The sequence below is a fragment of the Rosa rugosa genome, chromosome 1 (genome assembly GCF_958449725.1).
Source record: "Rosa rugosa chromosome 1, drRosRugo1.1, whole genome shotgun sequence".
Lineage (NCBI taxonomy): Eukaryota > Viridiplantae > Streptophyta > Magnoliopsida > Rosales > Rosaceae > Rosa > Rosa rugosa.
In genome coordinates this window covers 71,556,376-71,580,554 of record NC_084820.1, presented here as the reverse complement: position 1 = coordinate 71,580,554, position 24,179 = coordinate 71,556,376, and the positions used below count along the sequence as shown (strand labels likewise).

General features: G+C 40.0%; 2 protein-coding genes and 1 pseudogene across 2 annotated transcripts; 1 reads left to right on the top strand and 2 right to left on the bottom strand.

The window, feature by feature from the left end:
- Positions 1–2,426: 2,426 nt before the first annotated feature.
- On the bottom strand, positions 2,427–3,889 carry LOC133726682 (cystinosin homolog; annotated as a pseudogene).
- A 4,208-nt stretch (positions 3,890–8,097) lies between these two features.
- Positions 8,098–10,092, bottom strand: LOC133707127 (uncharacterized). The gene is made up of 2 exons (XM_062132668.1): positions 8,851–10,092; positions 8,098–8,524 (listed from the first exon to the last, which is right to left on the bottom strand). The coding sequence occupies exons 1-2, from the start codon at positions 9,950–9,952 to the stop codon at positions 8,496–8,498; spliced, it is 1,131 nt and encodes a 376-aa protein (XP_061988652.1). The 5' UTR covers positions 9,953–10,092; the 3' UTR covers positions 8,098–8,495.
- A 10,802-nt stretch (positions 10,093–20,894) lies between these two features.
- Positions 20,895–23,086, top strand: LOC133734494 (uncharacterized). The gene is made up of 6 exons (XM_062162131.1): positions 20,895–21,557; positions 21,683–21,785; positions 21,878–21,933; positions 22,287–22,457; positions 22,565–22,681; positions 22,778–23,086. The coding sequence occupies exons 1-6, from the start codon at positions 20,895–20,897 to the stop codon at positions 22,829–22,831; spliced, it is 1,164 nt and encodes a 387-aa protein (XP_062018115.1). The 3' UTR covers positions 22,832–23,086.
- The last annotated feature ends 1,093 nt before the right edge of the window (positions 23,087–24,179 follow it).

The window sequence follows — 24,179 nt, the reverse complement described above, 5'->3', positions numbered from 1 at the left end:
TTTGGCTGAAGTGTGTCTATAGACATATGTAGATCAAGTTAAAACAGAAACTATGTATACGTTACTAGCTACAACTGCTAACTTGTGTATATGTCAGAAATCAGTGTTAAGTAGCTGAGTTACGCTTCTCATATCAATGCTTAATTGTAGGTGGTTATACCAAAGTTCTCTAGAGCAGCGGCTCAGCAATGCTTTGATCAACTTGTGTTCAGAGAGAGGGTTAGATATGATGAAGAGACGATTGTCAATGTGGACAATATAAAAACTCAAAGCACAACAAGTCAGAGATCGACTAATGAATCTCACAATGACAATGTAGAGGTAAACACTTTTTTTTTTTTTTAGAAGAAATAAAATTCATTAATAACCGAAAAGATTACAACGCATTGGAATGACCGGTTGTGGTACTACACCACGACACACATTCCTACAAAGATCCATAGTTATGGGTCCGTCGCTAATAGCAACATCCATGAGCCAAATGAGCCCAACCCCTAACCAAATTTTACGCCCGAAACCACGAGCTACTTCCCGAGAGTACCGATACAACCTCGCCACCAACATTAGACCGAGCCAATTTACCCTCTTCAACACCGTGTCCAAGTACCGCCAGACCTCGTGCAAAGGCAATCCACCCTCATGTTGACAACCAGAAAGCACCGAAATTAAAACCCATAATTCCTCGGAGTAACGCCACAATAATGGCACGCCAAGCAAAACACGACTCCCAAACCCTAGCTCGAAGGAGTAGGGACTTATTGAACCTAACCAAAAAACTACCAAAGTAAAGAAAAACCTAAAACGAACCAAAAAAGTGCTGCAATACTCAACATACTTGTCCCAAACAACTGCCATGGGATAGTTGATAAACCTCATCGCCGAACAGATGACGACACCGTCTTCCCCTCCAAAAGATCTGGACCACCTGTTGGACACCAAACAAACCTGCATATTCCACCGCCATAGCAACCCATCCCGGAGCATGCTTCCTTGCCCATCTGCAAAACCAATCCCAGGTATGCCGCAAGACTCCATCTTTGATGAATCAAGCCCTCCGCCGTCAAACCGCCCCCAAGAACCCATAAGCATAGCCGCATACCTCCACCCACAACCGTCAACGTCCAGATCCGATGAAGAAGGCCGCCGATCCCGTTTTCCTGTCAGGCATGAAATCGTAGAACTGTCATCGCCGCCATCGAGAACAAGTAGCCATATTGCACCAGCGCCGTGCCTCAACCACCACAGAACCTCCCAAACCCCTTCCGGCAGCAAACCCCCCACACCGGTGGAGCCAAAGGCCCACGCCGACGTTAGGGCGCCGCCGGACGAGAGCCACCAAGTAAGAACGAAGAAGACCAACTCTCTGTTTTGCAACCCTAGAGCTCCGAGAAAAAAGTCCCCTATTCCACATCTCGGCCGGAGGTAAACACCTTGAAATTCAGATCTCGGCTGAACGTCGAATATCTTTTAGACAGGAAAGAGGGTAAACGTGTTTTTGCTTTATTGACAGCAGTGACTTGAAGAAAGTGATGAAGAGCTTGCATCCATTGATCCCAGCAGACTAGTATTAGTAAAGAATAAAAATTTCTACTAGTAGTAACTTTAAAATTTTGTTTTTCTTTCTTCTTGAGGTAAGTATTTATATTTCATGTTCTTTCTGCAGGGAGTAGAGGTACTGGACTCCTCAGTTCTCTTCAAATGCGGCAAGCAAATGAATAAAAGCGGTTATTTTTGTTCTATTTGTAGTAATTACTCCACCTAAACTAATGTACTAGTTTATGGACAATTTAACAAGTGTGACAACAAATTTGTTGTCAGAGTGGTAAATATTTATGTTTTTATCATTAATGAAATGATTACTACATTGACTACACATTTTACCACAACCTCCAACAATTGATGTAAAAGTGGTAACTTTTATTCTGTTTGCAGTGATTACTTCAAAAACTATATCGTTTACAAGGTTATCAACCATATATGTTACAATTCCGGCAACATTTATGTTGTGAACATGGTAAAATTAATGTAGACCAAAAGATATGTAAGTACTAATATTGTAAGGAGGTTCTCCATTTGATAATCAATGTTCTTCATTTGATAAAAATTGTTCAACTATGATATTTACACCTTTTATTACTCAATTACCATAACCACAATAAGTGTGGTCATAAGTCGTAATTTTAGTTCTACTAGGTGTAATTTATTATTTTGACAATATTTGTTATATGTTTCTTAACAATATTACATATCAAGATAGAATGTGTTGTTAATATGGTAAATTTTATTTTTAAAAATGACACATGTCAACATTTAAGTGGGTAACCTGTTAACCAGTTCGATATGTTTGCACTACATTAATTTAGTAAAAATAAAAAAATAAGGGTATAATATACATCAAGATACCCTAGACAACCCCCTCGATCATAATCTTGAAAACCTTCAGCAAAAACTAAATTTTTGTTATAATTGCCACTGACATTACTAAAATGAAACTCCAATTGCACAAAAATGAAAGGTAACTATATCAGTATATCTTATATACTTGAAGATAGAGATGAGCCAAAGCCAAGAATGAGTTGGCAGAGCCACCAAGAAACAAACTGCAGCGAGTAGCCACACGGCAAAGACGATTCCAATGGCAATCTTGGATAATTTCTGACTTCCTTGCTGCATACATAAAGCCATCGATGAACAACATTAAGGTGAGACCAATGTGAAGCTAGCTTGTGTGACAAAATGATCAGGCTATATATACAATATGGAATATATATCACAATGAAACTTGGAAAATTAACCAAGGAGACAATTGGAGATGATTATTTACTTACTTCGTAGATTGCAATTTGGAAAAGGATAACTGATGTCACAAAAACGGCATGAGCGGAGAAAGCAACATCATTTGCAGCTACAGGTATCATCTGCATCAGTACAAACAAAATGACTTCATCTTTTAATTAATACAAAGTTATATATGTATGTACGTGTTAATTAGTACCAAAATATATCACCGTTGCAACATCACATTGTCATCTTTTTAACTTACATACTAGGAAGTCGCTCATCTGATAACCATTTATAAAGATTCACTTTTTCCTTACAGTCTCTTCTAATTAAGAACTACTCTCTCTTAGACGATCATGCACTTCCATACGTATATACTCGCAACCCATTAATGTGGCCTAATTTGTTAACAATTTTCTTAAACTTGTATACAACTCGAACTATTTAAGCTCAAGAATGTAGTGCGTAACAACATTTGCTTGATTAACAATTTCAACCTGAGAGGTAATAATGTAAATAAACGAACATTATTATAAGTAGGGCGGGAAAAATAAATTACCAACCTCTCCGAAACCGTACTTTTCAAAGTACTGCTTCTGAACGTGGCGTTGTAAATGAGATACGACGAGTGCTTCGTCAAATTCAGCACAACAAAATCGATGCTCAACCCCACAACACTGATCAGCATCAGCACGCCGCCACCGTGAACAAACTCTTCAAATTAATATGAAACCTTGGAATTGAACTGAAGTCAGGTGAAGTGAAGGAAATGATCACATAATTAAATACATGCCTTTTCCGACGGAAATTCAAGAACACTTAAAAGAGGGTAGAAGACGACGGCCCAAAACATGAAAGTCAACCACCCCAGAACTCTATATGTGATCTCCAGCTGAATCGAATTCCACGATGCCGTCATCGTCTGAATATTCAAGTTTCGATCGATTCTCACGATCACTCGGCGGAAATCCCAGTGAAATAGGAATCTTGAATATCTTTATGGAGAGAAGATAGAAAAGATGTAGGAGGACTTGTTTGCATGCGCTAAATATCTGGTTGGAGTTTTTGATTGGCGCCATTCAGGTGGGCACACAGTGACTAGTGACGATGTGGCCTTCTTCCCATTGTTGATTTATTTTCCACAAAGTTGGTTATATTTCTATTTCAGGAGGGCACGTTTGTGAATAGAGGCCATTACACAGCTATGTTCATTATTCAGTTCTTTATAGATATGACAGGACGGCTCACCTGCGGGACACGAATTAAGGGACAAAATGCTGACAACTGTTTGATTTTAGATGAATGGATCCTATGGCTACAACAGCAAATCCATTAAAACCCAATTTTCTTTTACTCATCACCCAATCTCGTCTCTTTGGCAACAGAGCCTCTTAACCTTTATCTTCTTCCTCCCCCATCTTTATCCCGTCTCTGCCCGCGGCTCACTTGCTCTAAAAGAAAACTCATTAGAACCTCATGAAGATTTAAAGCTCTTCTCTAAACCCAGTATTTGAACCGCATAAGAAAATATCATATCGAAATATGACAGATCTGGTGATTTGAATCTCTTCTCAATCATATGGGCGATGTCCATAGGATCACAATCCAATGAATCTCTTTTGTTTTGTAAAAATAAGATGACTACATGTGGAGAAGAAGATGTCAATTAATTCTCTTTATTGTCTTTCAGTGAGGGAATGATTTAATGATGTTAACCAAAATTTGATTCAAAGGTCTTCAACTCTCTCAGATCAAAAGAAAGAAAAATCCAATCTCAAGTTGTTTGTGTTGCTGGGTTTTGTTCATCAGTTTTTTACTAAGGTTTTACTCGTGGAAGATTCTCAAGTAAGAGGTTTTGCCTTCTTCATTTGCAGAATTTCTCTCCGATTCCGATCAATCACTGCATTTATCTGATGGTTTGAGACGAGGGAAGAAGAAGATAAAGAGGCTCTCTGGCCAAAGAGACAGGATTGGAAAATATGATTCATTCATTTAAAATCGAACGGCTGTCAGCGTTTTGTCCCTTGATTCATGTCCTTCTGCATAATTGCATAAACGTTAATTTTAGTAATGATTTTAATTTGGAAAAGGCCAATGAGAGAGATGTCATGCCAAATTGCCAATGTCGAAGCTGACCCGCCTTGCGTTGTTCATATAGTTTGAGTAGTACGTCAAACCAAATGTGAGATGTATTCTTCTCCTAATCTACACTATAAAATATACCCGCGCTTTGCTGCGGAATTTATAGTTACAGATGAGTTTGGCGGATGTGGAACTCCTTTAACTTAGATACCAGGATTTTTATGAGGCACGCAGGGAAAAATTTCAGAGGAATTGTTTTTATTGAAATTATGTTGTGAAGTGAGGTACATCTTGGCCAAAATTTTGTATTACAATGTATAAATTGAATTGAAGTATGCTCCTGAAATAGTTATTGAGGTGAGGTATACTTAAAAGTTAATGGAGTTCTGTTTTGAATGGATGGAATTCTGTGTGCAGTCCTACAAAATGTTTGAAGAATTAGTAAGAATAGCATTATATGTGGATTGAAAAGCGAATGCAGATAAACAACTACAATTGAATTAACCACAGTTTTGCTGCAATTGAACACGTACTATGCCTTGATTTTTACATTAGTTAGATGCTGGAGCACAATAATTAACAGTTTTGTTGAAATTTGAATGTTGGTGTTTTTTGTATATATGTTTTCTTACCAAACATGTACACGACTATATATAGTGGCTGAAAACCACAAACTAAAGACAACAACTCCTTAAAACAAGGAATCCCTAAACTAGGGAAAAGGTAAACAACACAACTCCTTAAAACAAGGAATCCCTAAACTAGGGAAAAGTATGGGCATAATCCATAATTCAGCAGCTTCTAATACTCCCCCTCAAGCTGGATCAAGGGAGTTCCTTGAGCCAAGCTTGGAAAGCAGACGTTCAAACTGAGCGGAAGCAAGAATCTTGGTAAAAATATCTGCTAGTTGATCACATGATCGTGTGTACACTGTTTCAATAAGTTTAGACTGAACCTGATCTCGAACAAAGTGACAATCAACTTCAATATGTTTGGTGCGCTCATGGAAGACTGGATTGGCTGCGATATGCATGGCAGCCTGGTTGTCACAATGTAGAGATATAGGCGCAGTGCACACAATGCCCAAGTCACCCAACAATGTCTTTAACCATATGAGTTCACAAGCTGTGGATGCCATTGCACGATACTCAGCTTCGGCACTAGAACGAGCAACCACAGTTTGTTTCTTACTTTTCCAAGTAACGAGGTTGCCTCCAATGAAAGTACAATACCCAGTTGTGGACTTTCGATCAATGGCATTTCCTGCCCAGTCAGAGTCTGAGTAGCCCACAAGGTTGAAGTGGCCATTGTTCTTCATAACAATTCCTCGATCAACTGTGCCCTTTAAGTAGCGAAGAATCCTCTTGACAATCTGTAGATGATGAGTGGTAGGAGAGTGCATGAATTGACTGACCAAACTCACAGCATAAGTGAGGTCTGGTCTTGTAATGGTGAGATAAATGAGCTTACCCACAAGGCGTTGATAAACACAAATATTTGAGAGAGGTTCTCCGTCAACATCTATTTTAAGTCTACTATTAAGAGGAGTGCGAGCAGGCTTACTATCCTTCATTCCTGCCTCATCAAGAAGATCAACAACATATTTGCGTTGATTTAAGAACATACCATTTGAGGAGTGATCCATTTCAATTCCAAGAAAGTACTTCAATGGTCCAAGATCTTTGATGGCAAAGGCATTGTGCAAGGCTGACTTGAGAGACTTAATCTCATCCATATTGTCTCCAGTGATGATTAAATCATCCACATACACTAGAACAACCAACTTCCCAGCCTTGCCATTTCGAACAAACAGGGAGGAGTCTGCATGACTTCGCTTGAAGCTTGAGGCAAAAAGAACCGAACTCAGTTTGGAATACCAAGCACGTGGGGATTGTTTCAAACCATACAAGGCCTTGTGAAGTTTGCACACCATTCCAGCTTCACTTTCACGTGGATGTCTAGGAGGTAATCTCATATACACATCTTCTTCTAAATCCCCATGCAAAAAGGCATTCTTGACGTCCATTTGGTATAGAGACCAGCCACAATTCACAGCAACAGATAACAAAACTCGTACTGTGTTCATTTTAGCAACCGGAGCAAAAGTCTCCTTATAATCAACACCAAAGGTTTGAGTGAAGCCACGAGCTACTAACCTTGCCTTATGTCGCTCAATTGAACCATCAGAGTGGAACTTGATTTTGTAAATCCATCTTGCCCCTACAATTTTCTGCCCTTTGGGAAGCTTGACTATACTCCAGGTTCTATTGTCATCAAGAGCTTTGAGTTCATCATGCATAGCTTTCTTCCAAACTGATGATTGATTTGCTTCTTCAAAGTTCCTTGGTTCGGTTTCTTTGGAAATCTTGATGAGGAATGCATTGTGAGGAGAGGAGGTACTGGTGGAGTGAGCAATTTGAGCAAGAGGATAACGTGGTGTGTAAGTCTCATATTCCTGAAGTCTTGTTGGTTGATGTCTCACCCTTGGTGGGTTTCTTCGAGGTTGAGACGTGTTTGGTGCCACCTCTTGTTGATGATCTTGAGTGTCAGAGTCTGCATGTACCTCTTCAGTATCCACAAATTGTTGAACTGGTTGTTGTGAACTAGGAGTGTCTACTGCAACTTCAGCAGGAATTGGTATGGGAAACAACTCACAAATATGCTCCCCCTGAGGTTCATTATCAGATAACTGAAAGAAAGAGTCAGACTCATCAAAACGAACATCCCTTGAAACAAATATTTTTCTGGTCTTTGAATTGTAACACTTGTAGCCCTTTTGGGTAGATGCGTACCCTAGGAACACACATTTGACAGCTCTGGGATCAAACTTATCCCGATGATTTGATTGAATATGTACAAAACACGTACAACCAAATACTCGAAGGTGTGCTATGTCAACTTTTCGACCTTTTAGAACTTCAAATGGAGATTTGAAATTTAACACACTGCTAGGCAATCTGTTTATAATGTAAGCTGCAGTTTGAATTCCTTGAGACCAGAATTTTTTTGGAACATTTGTTTGAAGCATTATGGCCCTAGCCTTCTCAAGTAAATCTCTATTTTTGCGTTCTGCAATGCCATTTTGTTGTGGTGTTCCAACACAACTAGTTTGATGAATAATCCCTTGAGCACTGAGATAATCAGTCATGCTTTTGGATGTGTATTCAGTGCCATTGTCTGACCTTAGAATGCAAATTTTAGAGGAAAAATGATTTGTGACAAGGTTATGAAAATCTTGGAAACACTTGAAGACTTCACTCTTGAATTTCAAAAGATACACAAAAGTGGTTCGAGTGAAATCATCAATAAAGGTGACATAAAACCTATAGCCATCAAATGATTCTAGGGATGCTGGTCCCCATACGTCAGAATGTACAATCTCAAAAGGCTGAGTTGCTCTAGATTGAGAGATTTGAAAAGGCAATCTAGTAAACTTTGACATATGACATGTCTCACATTCATGGGAGACTTTACAAAAACTAGGGAACAACATTGACAAAACATGAAAGGATGGATGAGCTAGGCGTTTATGCCACAATTTTTGTTGTGTTGCAGATTTGGACTCTGTTAGAAAACACTTTGAAAAACTTGATGAAGTTGATATGTAGTACAAGCCATTTAGAAAGAACCCTTCACCAATCTTCTTCTTGGACACTCGATCCTGAAACACAACATTGTAAGGAGAGAAAATAGCTAGACAATCCAACAAGTTTGTTAACCTTCCTACAGATAGGAGTTGGAATGGAAAAGAGGGTACAAATAATGCAAATGACTCAACGCTATCTGAAAAAAGCTTTAATTTTCCTTTTCCTAAGATGGGAACATTGTTACCATTTGCAATTGAGACATGTGAAGATTTTGACAAGGTTTCAAAATCATGTAGTATGGAATAATTATTTGTCATGTGATCAGAGGCACCTGAATCCACTATCCAAAAATCATGATTCTTACTGACATCCAAAGCAGTGGAAATGGCACAAATAATACCTGGTATATCCTTTGAAGAAGCCATATTTGATTTTGCCAGAAAACCAGCAAACTTTCCAAGCATAGCAGTTGTGCTTCCATTTTCATTGCTGTCTAAACTGCCTTGCTTCTTTTGAAGATATGTAGCAAACTCATTTATGAGAGTTATTGGATTGGACGTGAAGTTCATAATATCTTCAGAAGTGTTGCTGAAGTTTGCCTTTGAATTAGAGATGTAAGAGGTTCTCTGAATGCTGCCTCTTTGATTCTTCTGTTCCTCATTGAACTTAGGTTTCAGTTCTGGATGCAATATCCAACATCTCTCTCTTGTGTGGCCTATACCAGTTCGTCCAATGCGTTCACAATGTGTGCACTTCAGATCTGGCCTCTTGCCCTTGTATGTTCTGTCGCTTGTGACACTTTTGTTTACAGCAAATGCTCTAGCTTCTGACCCTCCAGCACTAGTGTCTACATTCATCACCTTTTTACGCACTTCTTCACGTTGAATGGAGTTGCATACTGTTGTGAATGAAGGAAGCTCAGGGCTCATCAAAAGATGGCTTTTGAGATCTTCATATTCAGATCCCAGACTTGCAAGCAGTTGGAACACTTTATCTTCTTCAGCTCTTTTCCGCAATATGGTGGCATCAGTGGTGTGAGGTCTATACATATCAAGTTCATTCCACTTGGCTTTTAAGTTCCCAAGATGTTGAACAAATGAGAGATTACCTTGTTGAATCCCTGCAAGATCCTTTTTGAGTTGGAACACTCTTGCTGCATTGTTTAGGTTGCCATACATATCTTTGACAGCAACCCAAAGATGTCGAGATGATTCTGAATAGCTGAAGATTTCAGCAAGTTTTGGCTCCATTGAATTAAGAAGCCATGACATAACCAGTTGGTCTTTGGATAACCAACTTTCGTATTCAGCTGATGAGGCATCTGGGATGTTGTTTTTGTCGCTGATGAAACTGAGCTTTGATCTTCCACCAAGAGCTAGAGTGATGGCTCTTGACCAAGGAAGGTAGTTGAACTCATTTAGAAGCATTGAGCACAGACGCTGATTTGGATTCCCATCTGGGCTTTCTGTCTTTGCAACGAGAGAACCTTCTCCTTCTGTCATCTTAATGAGAATGATAAAGGAACACGAGAATCTTGAAAGAACAATACAGATGCAGGTCCTATGAGAATTTCTGCTCTGATACCATGTTGAAATTTGAATGTTGGTGTTTTTTGTATATATGTTTTCTTACCAAACATGTACACGACTATATATAGTGGCTGAAAACCACAAACTAAAGACAACAACTCCTTAAAACAAGGAATCCCTAAACTAGGGAAAAGGTAAACAACACAACTCCTTAAAACAAGGAATCCCTAAACTAGGGAAAAGTATGGGCATAATCCATAATTCAGCAGCTTCTAATAAGTTTAATGCTAAGAAATTAGCTGATCATTAATGTCACGCCCCGAATTTTGAATAATCAATTCAAATCCGAAACATGAATAATAACAAATTACAACTAACATCCTGAATTTTTTTCTCACAAACAACCACACTTCACAACTCTCAAATTTACAATAACCCAAATCCTCAAGTTATTTATTACAGCACACTCCCACCAAATCAAATTGTAAGGCTCAAATGAGCTTAACTCGCCTCACTATTACAATTGCTGTAAAACTATAACCATTGCTCTAACCGCACGATCACCGTCCTGGTTCTCCTGTCCTGTAGGATTACCCGCTACACAATTTGAATAGTGTACCGGGAGTTGCAACAACACAAAACCCGGTAAGCTTTTTACAGCCAGTATGAGTAAACAAGAAAGAACTGTTGATTTATTAAATTACAATTCAAGTAAAATTCAACAGTATTACGTCTGCAAAGAGACATCAACCCACTCATGGAAACCACAAGGAATACATTTTCACAATCCTCAAATCACAATACACCACACTGGTCCTGTAAACACCCAACCCACATAACACCACTCTGGTCCATCCCAATAACACGTTAGAGCTCTAACTGCCTCGTTACCTCTGACACCTTGGCCTAGGGTCAAGCAACGGCAAAATACTTCGGTTAACACTATAACCGTCGCGCTTTGGACATCCCCGTCCTCAGCACCATATACTTCGGTTAATAATAAACCGTCGCACTTTGGACATCCCCGTCCTCAGTACACAACTTCGGTTAATAATAAACCGTCGCACTTTGGACATCCCTGTCCTCAGTACACAAACACTCCGGTTATCCATAACCGTCAAACTTCGGACACCTCGTCCTCAGAATCCTACATTCTCCAACTCTATACATACTCCAATGTAAATCATGAATATTAACAAGAACTCATCAATCATGATCATCACATATAAATATGATAAGTCAAATTTCAATTCATAGTATTTTAATCATCCCAATTTCCACACTCTTCAATGTCACACCATTCCACATATAATCACGTAAATATATATATACGTAATCACCCACTCAGGAATGACCACTAATACCAACTATAGTTCACACAAGAAAATCGTGAAATTCATTTTGTATAATAAAAATCATTTTACTTCCCCATGGACCGTGGTTGATCAAGTCCATATGATTTTAAAACAAATATTTATTTCATAAATATTTTCACGCAATTACGACAAAATAAGGTAATTAAATTTATTCGGTTCGTAATATGAACCACGTGAGGTTTACTCACCTCTAAATTCCCGCTGCGTCTTCTTAACAGCTCAAAAACAACGATCCGAAATCGTTCACCAATCAATCCATCAACCACCTAGTCAAACACGATCTTAACTTAGAAATCATTCATAGACCACACATATACAGAAATCCAACGGTCGGATTCTAATTTAATGATGATCCAACGGTCAGATCAAATTTATATGATGATCCAACGGTCAGATCCTCACGGATCGCCCTTAGGATCATCCTCCAAAATTATCACGAAGATCCAACGGTCAGATCTTCCTGAATCGCCCTTACTAACATCTTCACAAAATTATATGAAAATCCGACGGTCGGATTCTCACGAATCGCCTTCCGAATCACTATTTCTCAAATATACGAAGATCCATCGGTCAGATCTTCGCCCGTGACCTCACAAAGTCACCGGGACAGTCATACGATCAACATATTAAAATTTGAAGTAAAACCGATGGTCTGATCTTCGTAGATCGTAAACCGAAGATAAAACGTAAAAACCGTAAATAGTAACGTAAAAACGTAAATCCACTATTTACCAACTTTTTCTAACATAACCTTGTAATATATCAAAACGCTCGTATGGATGCATAGATCATCGCCCAGATAATGAAAACTCGAAATATGGTCTGATGCGCCGCCACAAGCGGTGGTCAGTGGGCGGTCAACGCGGCGGTCAACGCCGGTCAACCACCTCAGATGGCAAAGTGACCAACTACAAACTGGTTCAAAATGAAAGGGTGGTCGACTTTCATACCTGGAGCTAAGTCTGGTTTGGCCTAGATCGTCCTAGATCAAGCTTGGAAGTCGGATTAATCCTGTGCGTCCGATCAGATTTCAGATTAAATCAGGGACGTCGAAAAAGTCAAACCATGATCTAGCGTTCTATACACAAAATCGTGATGAAAGGCTTACATGGGGATGATCAGCATGAGGAGGAGATCACAAAAATGGGAACGATCGGCCCATGCAACGCCGGAAAAGTGGTTTTCCGGCCGGGTCCGAATCAAGAGTCTGGGTGGCTTCGATCCAGCTTTTGGAGCAGCGTCTGGGCGAAGCGATGGGAGGGGACGGCTGGGCGTGGAGCGGCGATCACGGAGGAGTCCGGGTCCGGGGCTGGAGGAGGCCGGAGGGGAGAGAACCAGCCGGGTCGGGTCGAACACGACCCGCCGGGTCTGAGGGTTTCGATCGAGAGAGAGAGAGAGAATCCGGGGGACTATTCCGCAAAAACAGAAAAGTTTCGTCCTTAATGAAAAAAGTCAACATTTTTTTGATATTTATAGAAAATTCCCAATTTTCAAATATTCATAACTTATTCATACGAACTCCGAATATTGCGTTCCACATATGCACGAGATCGTATCGACGAGCTCTACAACTTTCATGAAGAAAGTTTTCCCAAATTCTGTACGTATAAGAAGTCACTTTTCAAGACCCCCTAAATAACGTTCGTTTTCGAAATAAAATCGTTCGAACTAATTCCACAACTCCTTCAAGCTTCGTATTCGTGCCCACGCCTACGAAATCATTTCCAAAATGTCATCGGACATTAATTTGAATTTTTCGGGTATTACAATCTACCCTCCTTAAAGAAATTTCGTCCCGAAATTTAAGCGTAAGTCAATTCCTCTTGATTAAGGTTGACCTAACCATCGAATCTCCATCCTTCCCAAAACTGTAGTAATCCACAAAGCCACAGCCATTCGTATAAAAATACATTCCTATGGCCACTAAATCCTTTCATCACGATGTAAATTCACAAAACTAGAATTCACAAATGAAATCCTCATTCCCACTTAAGTCATCAACATGACATTCCTTCACCGCATCATTTCTCAAAATTACAACACAACAATTGCTTCAAGCAACCCACACTCAAATCACCACGTGGCATTGCACATATTGTTGTTTTCACACTGATCGTCATCCTGTACTGGCATACAACCACAATAAACACTCCCACAAAGCGTTTCGCTACTCAATTAGCATCACTCAAAACAAATCATTCTCAAAAGCACGCCAATAAAACATGTCACACAGTGATGATGACTTGGGCTTGCTCAATCCTTGGGCTAAGCATTAAGGCTGGCCAATTGGGCCGAAGAAATCGAACCATCCACATTTAAACCGGCCCGAACCAATTTGGGTTTAACATTTGGGCCTACCATTCGGGCCGAACAATTGGGCTTATTATTTGGGCCTACCAATCGGCCGAACAATTGGGCTTACTATTTTGGCCTACAAATCGGGCCGAACAATTGGGCTTACTATTTCCAGCTCGGCTACGGTATGAAATTGTACATACCGTATATACGTATGTATACCGTACAGACCGTATATACGTATGCATACTGTACAACTGTATATACGTATGCATACCGTACAGGCCGTATATACGTATGTATACCGTACATACCGTATATACGTCCGTATAACAAGTATATACGAGATCCAAAAATATTTGTAAGAGGTAAGGTTCGAACTCCCGACCTCGAACACGAAGGTTTTGCTCCCAACCACTGAAGCAAGAGCTGCCTTCATTAATATATGCTCACGTGTTATATTTATTATGTCATAAGTGACATAAATAAAATAACGGGGGAGGCAAGGTTCGAAACCTCAACCTGCCGCACGAAACCTTTGTCCCCCAACCACTGGAGCACAAGCTGTGCTTAATATAATGTGTACAAATGTTATACTTATTATGTCATAAGCGAACATAATAAAAATAAACGAGAGGCAAGGTTCGAACCTCTGACCTCTTGTACAAGAGCCTTGCTCTTCAACCACTAGAGCACCAGCTGCTCTCGTTACTATCCATGCAACTTCTTTTATTTATTCTATCATAAGCGATAGAATAACAACAAACTGTCGGTACACTCCACGTGCCACGACACGTCTCTTCCGTGATTTACGGAAAGCAAATCACTTTCGGCTAAAGCTGTCTGCCACAGCGTCTCGAGGTTCGGCCTGTCCCCTTACACGCTCAACACGCGCCAACAGCTTTTCCGGGTTTCGGGGCGACTTTAATCCAACGCGTGGATTCAAATTCTGAGATCGTTCATCCAACGGTGGAGATCTGTTCACCTTGTTCTATAAATAGGTGCATTCTGGAGAAAAACTGTTCACTCCAAAAGAAAAGAAATTTTCTTCCGAGCTCAAGTCTTTCTCTCTCAACTCTTCAGCCTTTCTCTTCTCAAATCCCCAGTTTTTTTTTTTTTTTTTACTCTCAGATCTTCAATCTTTTCCTCCAAATCTTCAATCCTTCTTTCTCAGATCTTTTCTTCCATTTGAAGATTCGATCTCATCTTTCCTCTGAGAATCTCAGATCTCCAATCACCAGTTCAACAACTCCAATCCTTCTAACAAAATCTCCCTCAAACACTAAACCATGTATTCCTCGATTTACACATCCTCTCACCCCATGACCCAAGAGCCACGAACTCTGCAACTAATGGAGCTCCAAACCCCGCAACAAATGGAACCACAACAACAGCAACCAACAGAGGAGGGAGGAAACACCCAAGCAGCTGGAAGTAGTGCCAACATGGATTTCTGGCGAAGCCGTACCAGGTGGATTCCTACTCCAGAACAAATAAGAATCCTCAAGGATCTTTACTATGTCAAGGGATTTAAGTGCCCAACTACAGAGCAGATTCACGAGATCTGTCTCCAGCTGAACCAGTATGGGCATGTTGAGGGTAAGAACATTTACTTTTGGTTCCAGAACGTCAGGGCTCGAGAGAAGCAGATGAATAGGTGTAATCAGGCTGCTCCAGTGCCCATGAGAACTAGTTCTCTTGGTACTGGTAGATCCATTGATCTCAATTTTGGGTCCACTGGTTCTACTGGTGCTGGTGGATCCATCGACATCAATTTTGGGCCAGCTGGTGGATCCATTGACATCAATTTTGGGTCCACTAGTTCTACTGATGATGGTAGATCCATTGATCTCAACTTTGGTTCCACCTATTCTACTGGTAATGAAGGATTTCTTGATTTAAATTCTGTTTCATATTCTTCCTCACACTTCAACACTAATACTAGTACAACTCTTTTGGCACAACAGGAGGACAAACATCCCTGCAACAACGAGGAGGAGATCACCAGGAGGTTCAAACTCTTCCTCTGTTCCCCGTGCACGGCGAGGACGTCTTTGGTAACCTGAAGGCTACTTCCGAGGAAGGTAGCGCTTTTGGTTACTATTCTGGTGGCTCAGGCGGTTACCACAGTGGCTCAAACGTTTCTCTTGAGCTCAGCCTCAACCCATCCGGAGCTGCTGACTAGGCTTAGTATAGCATAGTCCTCGCTTTTTTTTTTCTTTTTTTTTTCTTTTTTTTTTTTTGTAATATAAACTCAATAAGATGGTGTGCATGTTTTCTTTCCTGTTTGTTTCACCAACAACAACACCAAGGATCGAACCTTGGTCACCCAATACTGTTTTCAAAACCATAAACAACTCTACTGCACACATCTTTCATAATGATGCAATAAAAACAATCACTCAAAAAGAATCCAACAATCAATTAAGTCGCATCGAGGTCTAGCTAGTATCCTCTGAGTCAAACCAAACACAACAATTTCATCGATAGGATTAGGGATTTATAAAGCTAAACACATCCTGAGTTAGCTAGGAAAAACCCACGTTTTTAGAGTTACTCTTACAACTCTTATAGAATCTCGATAATTCCATCTATCAATTGTTTCAACAAAAACTCACCACAATTCAATCCCTAACATTTAGCGATTCAGAAATCAAATCAAACTCCATATCACATAGTAATTCACTTGAACCACTATGGATACCTAACAAAATCACTAAAATCAATATCCGAAATTGCGTTTAACTATAACACCTAAAATCAATCACCAAAGGCACACACTCTCATCCAACATCATTCACAAGAACTGATTCTAACTCTCCCAATTAATTACACCAAAATCAACTCCATTGCAAAACTTTAAGTGTCCCGCCTACTTAAACTTAAAACACACAACAACTTCAAATTCACTGCAGCCCATCTCCATACTACGATCCAAAACTTAAGAAAACTAGTTCACCACACAAAGGCCACAAAATTCAATTTCATTCACTTGAACAAAACTATATTCACAAGTCACGGTCAGGTCATCAACCCATGGTGTTCAAATGAATAAATTTCAAATCCAGTTTTCCTTGTGAATCGTAACGTATCGTTCCAAAATGATGCAAGTAACATCAACCACGTATATAAGACACATCTCGCGAACTCAATTCAAATTCAGAATCACCGAAACTACTACTAATTCCAATTCTACCAACAATCCTGATTCTGAAGGAATTATAGTACTCAACGACAACCCAAAACAATGGTCTCTCCTCTCTAACCATCGAGCACAAAATAAAATTCTTGTCTCGCACCTTAAACCCTGCTTTACAACTTACAAGCACAAGGAAGAAGTAACCGCAATAATTCCTTCCCTAACCGCAACACTACTCACAACTCCACATGAGTCAAGAATCTATTCAAAAACATTAGTATATCCAACTTAAAAAGGCAAAATTACTATCGATTAATACTCGTATCCACATTACAGACGAGCATAGGTCCACACCATGCCTTCAACCAAACACTTCAACAATCAAAAGAACCTCATTTCCATAAAACAATCCTCGTTGACTTAACAGAGTTGAATCAAGAGGTTTCTATTCCTCAAGGATTGTAACTCGCAGCCACTGAACTTATTCCAATACGAACCTACAAGACAACTGTAAGGTTCTAAGTACAACCCCTTCGAATCTCCATCACCTAAGGAGTATAGTATGCTTGGCTAATACATGTATAACACTTAAAACACAGTATAAGTCAAATACAAATTCATATTAACCAAGTCAATACTATAGGGAATGTATTCACGTTCCCTAAACGACCTAGCGGCCTAAACAACTCCCAACACTCACGCATACCCAATGACTTAGCCAATACCAAAGAGCACACGATGGGGATCCGCTGCAGACGGGCCATCACTCGGAAGGTATTGACACATCACCAAATATGCACCTTACGCTCTGATACCAAACTGTCACGCCCCGAATTTTGAATAATCAATTCAAATCCGAAACATGAATAATAACAAATTACAACTAACATCCTGAATTTTTTTCTCACAAACAACCACACTTCACAACTCTCAAATTTACAATAACCCAAATCCTCAAGTTATTTATTACAGCACACTCCCACCAAATCAAATTGTAAGGCTCAAATGAGCTTAACTCGCCTCACTATTACAATTGCTGTAAAACTATAACCATTGCTCTAACCGCACGATCACCGTCCTGGTTCTCCTGTCCTGTAGGATTACCCGCTACACAATTTGAATAGTGTACCGGGAGTTGCAACAACACAAAACCCGGTAAGCTTTTTACAGCCAGTATGAGTAAACAAGAAAGAACTGTTGATTTATTAAATTACAATTCAAGTAAAATTCAACAGTATTACGTCTGCAAAGAGACATCAACCCACTCATGGAAACCACAAGGAATACATTTTCACAATCCTCAAATCACAATACACCACACTGGTCCTGTAAACACCCAACCCACATAACACCACTCTGGTCCATCCCAATAACACGTTAGAGCTCTAACTGCCTCGTTACCTCTGACACCTTGGCCTAGGGTCAAGCAACGGCAAAATACTTCGGTTAACACTATAACCGTCGCGCTTTGGACATCCCCGTCCTCAGCACCATATACTTCGGTTAATAATAAACCGTCGCACTTTGGACATCCCCGTCCTCAGTACACAACTTCGGTTAATAATAAACCGTCGCACTTTGGACATCCCTGTCCTCAGTACACAAACACTCCGGTTATCCATAACCGTCAAACTTCGGACACCTCGTCCTCAGAATCCTACATTCTCCAACTCTATACATACTCCAATGTAAATCATGAATATTAACAAGAACTCATCAATCATGATCATCACATATAAATATGATAAGTCAAATTTCAATTCATAGTATTTTAATCATCCCAATTTCCACACTCTTCAATGTCACACCATTCCACATATAATCACGTAAATATATATATACGTAATCACCCACTCAGGAATGACCACTAATACCAACTATAGTTCACACAAGAAAATCGTGAAATTCATTTTGTATAATAAAAATCATTTTACTTCCCCATGGACCGTGGTTGATCAAGTCCATATGATTTTAAAACAAATATTTATTTCATAAATATTTTCACGCAATTACGACAAAATAAGGTAATTAAATTTATTCGGTTCGTAATATGAACCACGTGAGGTTTACTCACCTCTAAATTCCCGCTGCGTCTTCTTAACAGCTCAAAAACAACGATCCGAAATCGTTCACCAATCAATCCATCAACCACCTAGTCAAACACGATCTTAACTTAGAAATCATTCATAGACCACACATATACAGAAATCCAACGGTCGGATTCTAATTTAATGATGATCCAACGGTCAGATCAAATTTATATGATGATCCAACGGTCAGATCCTCACGGATCGCCCTTAGGATCATCCTCCAAAATTATCACGAAGATCCAACGGTCAGATCTTCCTGAATCGCCCTTACTAACATCTTCACAAAATTATATGAAAATCCGACGGTCGGATTCTCACGAATCGCCTTCCGAATCACTATTTCTCAAATATACGAAGATCCATCGGTCAGATCTTCGCCCGTGACCTCACAAAGTCACCGGGACAGTCATACGATCAACATATTAAAATTTGAAGTAAAACCGATGGTCTGATCTTCGTAGATCGTAAACCGAAGATAAAACGTAAAAACCGTAAATAGTAACGTAAAAACGTAAATCCACTATTTACCAACTTTTTCTAACATAACCTTGTAATATATCAAAACGCTCGTATGGATGCATAGATCATCGCCCAGATAATGAAAACTCGAAATATGGTCTGATGCGCCGCCACAAGCGGTGGTCAGTGGGCGGTCAACGCGGCGGTCAACGCCGGTCAACCACCTCAGATGGCAAAGTGACCAACTACAAACTGGTTCAAAATGAAAGGGTGGTCGACTTCCATACCTGGAGCTAAGTCTGGTTTGGCCTAGATCGTCCTAGATCAAGCTTGGAAGTCGGATTAATCCTGTGCGTCCGATCAGATTTCAGATTAAATCAGGGACGTCGAAAAAGTCAAACCATGATCTAGCGTTCTATACACAAAATCGTGATGAAAGGCTTACATGGGGATGATCAGCATGAGGAGGAGATCACAAAAATGGGAACGATCGGCCCATGCAACGCCGGAAAAGTGGTTTTCCGGCCGGGTCCGAATCAAGAGTCTGGGTGGCTTCGATCCAGCTTTTGGAGCAGCGTCTGGGCGAAGCGATGGGAGGGGACGGCTGGGCGTGGAGCGGCGATCACGGAGGAGTCCGGGTCCGGGGCTGGAGGAGGCCGGAGGGGAGAGAACCAGCCGGGTCGGGTCGAACACGACCCGCCGGGTCTGAGGGTTTCGATCGAGAGAGAGAGAGAGAATCCGGGGGACTATTCCGCAAAAACAGAAAAGTTTCGTCCTTAATGAAAAAAGTCAACATTTTTTTGATATTTATAGAAAATTCCCAATTTTCAAATATTCATAACTTATTCATACGAACTCCGAATATTGCGTTCCACATATGCACGAGATCGTATCGACGAGCTCTACAACTTTCATGAAGAAAGTTTTCCCAAATTCTGTACGTATAAGAAGTCACTTTTCAAGACCCCCTAAATAACGTTCGTTTTCGAAATAAAATCGTTCGAACTAATTCCACAACTCCTTCAAGCTTCGTATTCGTGCCCACGCCTACGAAATCATTTCCAAAATGTCATCGGACATTAATTTGAATTTTTCGGGTATTACAATTAAGGAAGAATCCCAGGGATCATTATGGATTTTTTTCCATACCGAACCGAACCCAAGGAGGCAGGGTTGCTAAGTTGGTACGATACATGGTATCGGCCCGGAGGCTCCGGTACCGAACCGAGCCCAGCCCGTGATTCAAGGTTCTATCTAAAATAATATCTAACATATCCATTAAAACTGTAATTTGGAGGGATGCCTCCCTTTCGACCAACTTCAGATGCTCATTGCGGCCGCACCTTTTGGGCTTCTTATGCATTATGGACTCGCTCAGTCCATGGGATTTTTATTGGCCAACACTTTGATCAGCAATAGAATTCTAAAACAAGTGCATGCTTGTTCTCATATATATCGTTTGTCGCCCCACTACAAATCTAGACAGAGCTTCCACTCTCCTTTCAATTGCTTCCCCTCTCCTTTCAATTCAAAGCTCCATACTCGATACAACTTTCATGGCAACAGCTGCGCTGCTCATTGAAGCCAACCCATTAATGAAATTGAAGCAAAACACCCTATTACGCACTTTTCGTCCTCTTCCATCAAAACCAATCGCATTAACGTTTAGCAATCAACGTTGCTTTGCTCCTAGAATATTTAAGAACCCTAAACCTCAATGTTTCTTGCCCGCCGACTCTAAATGTCATCCCTCTCAGTCTCAGTCCCTCAATGTTCTTAAAGATAATCGGCCAGCGGCAGCAAACCCTAATTTCACAGTCGCCGTTAATAAGGTATGGGAAAAGTGTCACAAGGCATTGAGGGAACCAGCAATGGCTGCCGTGCTGTTTGGTTTGTTAGTCATGTGCAACCCCAACTCAGCAGCGTTGGCTGCTCCGGTGGGTCGGGTCGGTGGAAGCTTGACACCCACGCGTACGACGTTGCACCATCCATCTAAATATTCTTCGACCACAATCACAACGGCCGACCACTACGATGATCCGATCTGGGAAATTGCATTCTATTTTTTCTTTAATTTATACTTTCTCTGGGGATTGTTTGCGTTGCTTTCGCCTTACCCCAAGTTTTACACGGTTGCTTTGTTTATTTTCGGGACAGTTTTCACCGCTATTTGGGTTCACTCTCTAGGTCAAACAAGTGTTGTCAAGCTCCAGCTTCAGGTATATGAGAACGTATATTTATGCAAAAAAAAAAAAATGTATATGTATGTACAATATTGTCTTCTATTACTATTGATTAGTTAATCTGTTTATATGGACTTATGCATTTGAGTGATATATACAAGGTTACTTTATCGAACACTGGACGAGCAATTCAAACGGATCTTAATCGGATCGCTGAAACTGCAGATACCTCTACACGTACGGGTTTGAGGTATGTTTTGAGAGGTGAGTTAAATGAAAAAGGCCTTATTTTTGGTGATAACAATATTTTCCTTTAGGTCATCTGATTTCATTTTCACCAAATCTTTTGGTTATAGATACAGCAGTAGCTCTATTTCGGCAACCTGATTATTGCATTTCCGGTTACTCATGTGTGAGTATAATGCCATTGATCCTCTAAATAATGATCTTTAAATTTCTATTTGAATTTAATTTAACTAAAATTTACATATGATTTCCATTGGATCCCATTTTTGTCGATATATCTGTCCACATTTCTGTACTTTTGGATGGTTTTGGTCATCGGTTATTAGGTTACATATATTGTCACTGCATATTGTATAGAATTGGATTGGTTTTGGCTGAAGTGTGTCTATATATGTAGATCAAGTTAAAACAGAAACTATGTACGTATACGTTGCTAGCTACAACTGCTAACTTGTGTATATGTCAGAAATCAGTGTTAAGGAGCTGAGTTAAGCTTCTTATATCAATGCTTAATTGTAGGTGGGTGTACCAAAGTTCACTAGAGCGGCTGCACAGCAATGCTTTGATAAAATTGTGTTCAGAGAGAGGGTTAGATATGACGAAGAGACCATTGTCAATGTGGACAATATAAAAACTCAAAGCACAACAAGTCAGAGATCAACTAATGAATCTCACAATGACAATGTAGAGGTAAACATGCACTTTGAACTTGAGATCTCGGTTGAATGTCATTGCGAGAATATTTTTTAGATAGGAAAAAGGGTTAACTTGTTTTTGCTTTTACTTGCTGCTGATAGGTTACAATTTTACTTGCTGTTGATGGAAAGTCTAAGTTGCCCACTATCATTGACAGCAGTGATTTGAAGAAAGTGATGGAAGAGCTTGCATCCATTGATCCCAGCAGACTACTTTTAGTAAGAATAAAAATTTCTACTAGTAGCTACTAACTTTCAAATTTTGTTTTTCTTTCTTCTTGAGATAAGTATTTATATTTCATGTTCTTTCTGCAGGGAGTAGAGGTACTGTGGACTCCTCAGTTCTCTTCACATGCGGCAAGCAAATAAATTTAATCACCTGATTCTCTGGTGCCCATTTTCCTAAGGCATGTTGATGTCATTGCAGCCCGACTCCCAAACAGTCTCAGGCAGCAAATCCAGGAAGTCTCAAGCTGTTCGCAGTGGCGGTTCTGCTTGAGTGGCAATTACACCTGCGAATTGAAGAGTTCCTGACTTTCTTGTTATTTCGTATTATGAGAAAATTTTGTTTCTTACTATATAGTTTGAGATGTTATGCAGACAATTTTTGGACCAACTTGTGTGCTGTTAATTCCAGATTATCTTTAGTTTGGATCTTTGATGGTTTGCTTGAGGAATACCTTAAATCCGATGCTAGAAAACCTACGTGATACCATGATAGAATGGGCAGATGGGCATATTTTGGCTAATATTATTGTTAAATGGTTGCCTTAACACTATCTAGTTTATTGCTTAGACCCCAAAACCAGACTTTTGTTACCGGGTTTAGCCTTTGTGACTGTTGCTCATCTGGAAAACATTAATACCTGAGTGGTTCTAGTAGTGTTTTGATGGCAGTTTTGTGAAAACCTAATCGATATTGGCTAGCTAGGTGAAGGAGGATAAGGCCTTCCTTATAAATTGGCTCGATGTTATCTTTCTGCTACTCTCGAGTTACTATGTTTCGATGGCTTCGCAATACCCTCTCATTGAAGGTCGTTGTAATTACAATACCCTCATTGAGATCGTATTACCTTTTTTAGGAGAAAGGGTATTATGAATATGTTGCTTTATTTCTCAGAACAAATGATAATGATAAAAATGACAATTTAAATTCTACAATGTGTTAAAGTATAACATGCATACAATTGTCTTAAAGTGGTAAAATGAGTTTTCAAAATAGTAATATTAGTCCTCAAAGTGGTAATATGAGTTATTGAAAGGGTAAATTTTCTTAGTTACCACATGAGTCCTCAAGTGGGAAAACGAGTCTTCAAAGTGGTGAAATGAGTCTTCAAAGTGATAAAAATAGTTGATATATGAGAAATATTAACGTACCATCACCTTACCCTAAATGTAGACCCTTGATTTCAAATCGAAACTGATATCAAAATTTGAATCCTTACTTTTTGGTGAGTTTTGGTCTGCTATTAAACATAATACCAAAATTTGCTTTAACTCTAAGACCAAAGCCACTCAAAAACCCTAGCGAAGAAAAAAAAGTTTGTCATCGTCTTCTCTGTTTCTTGTCCGGCTGCGCGGCGCCGTAGGCGCAGGCCTCTGGCCTCGCCGGCGTGGGTTGAGTGCGGCCGGACGGGATGATTTCTCAAGGGCTTGGTCCAGTGATCCGAGGCTGGGCTGAAGGGATCCATCTGGCTTTTGGCTCACGGCGGTGGCT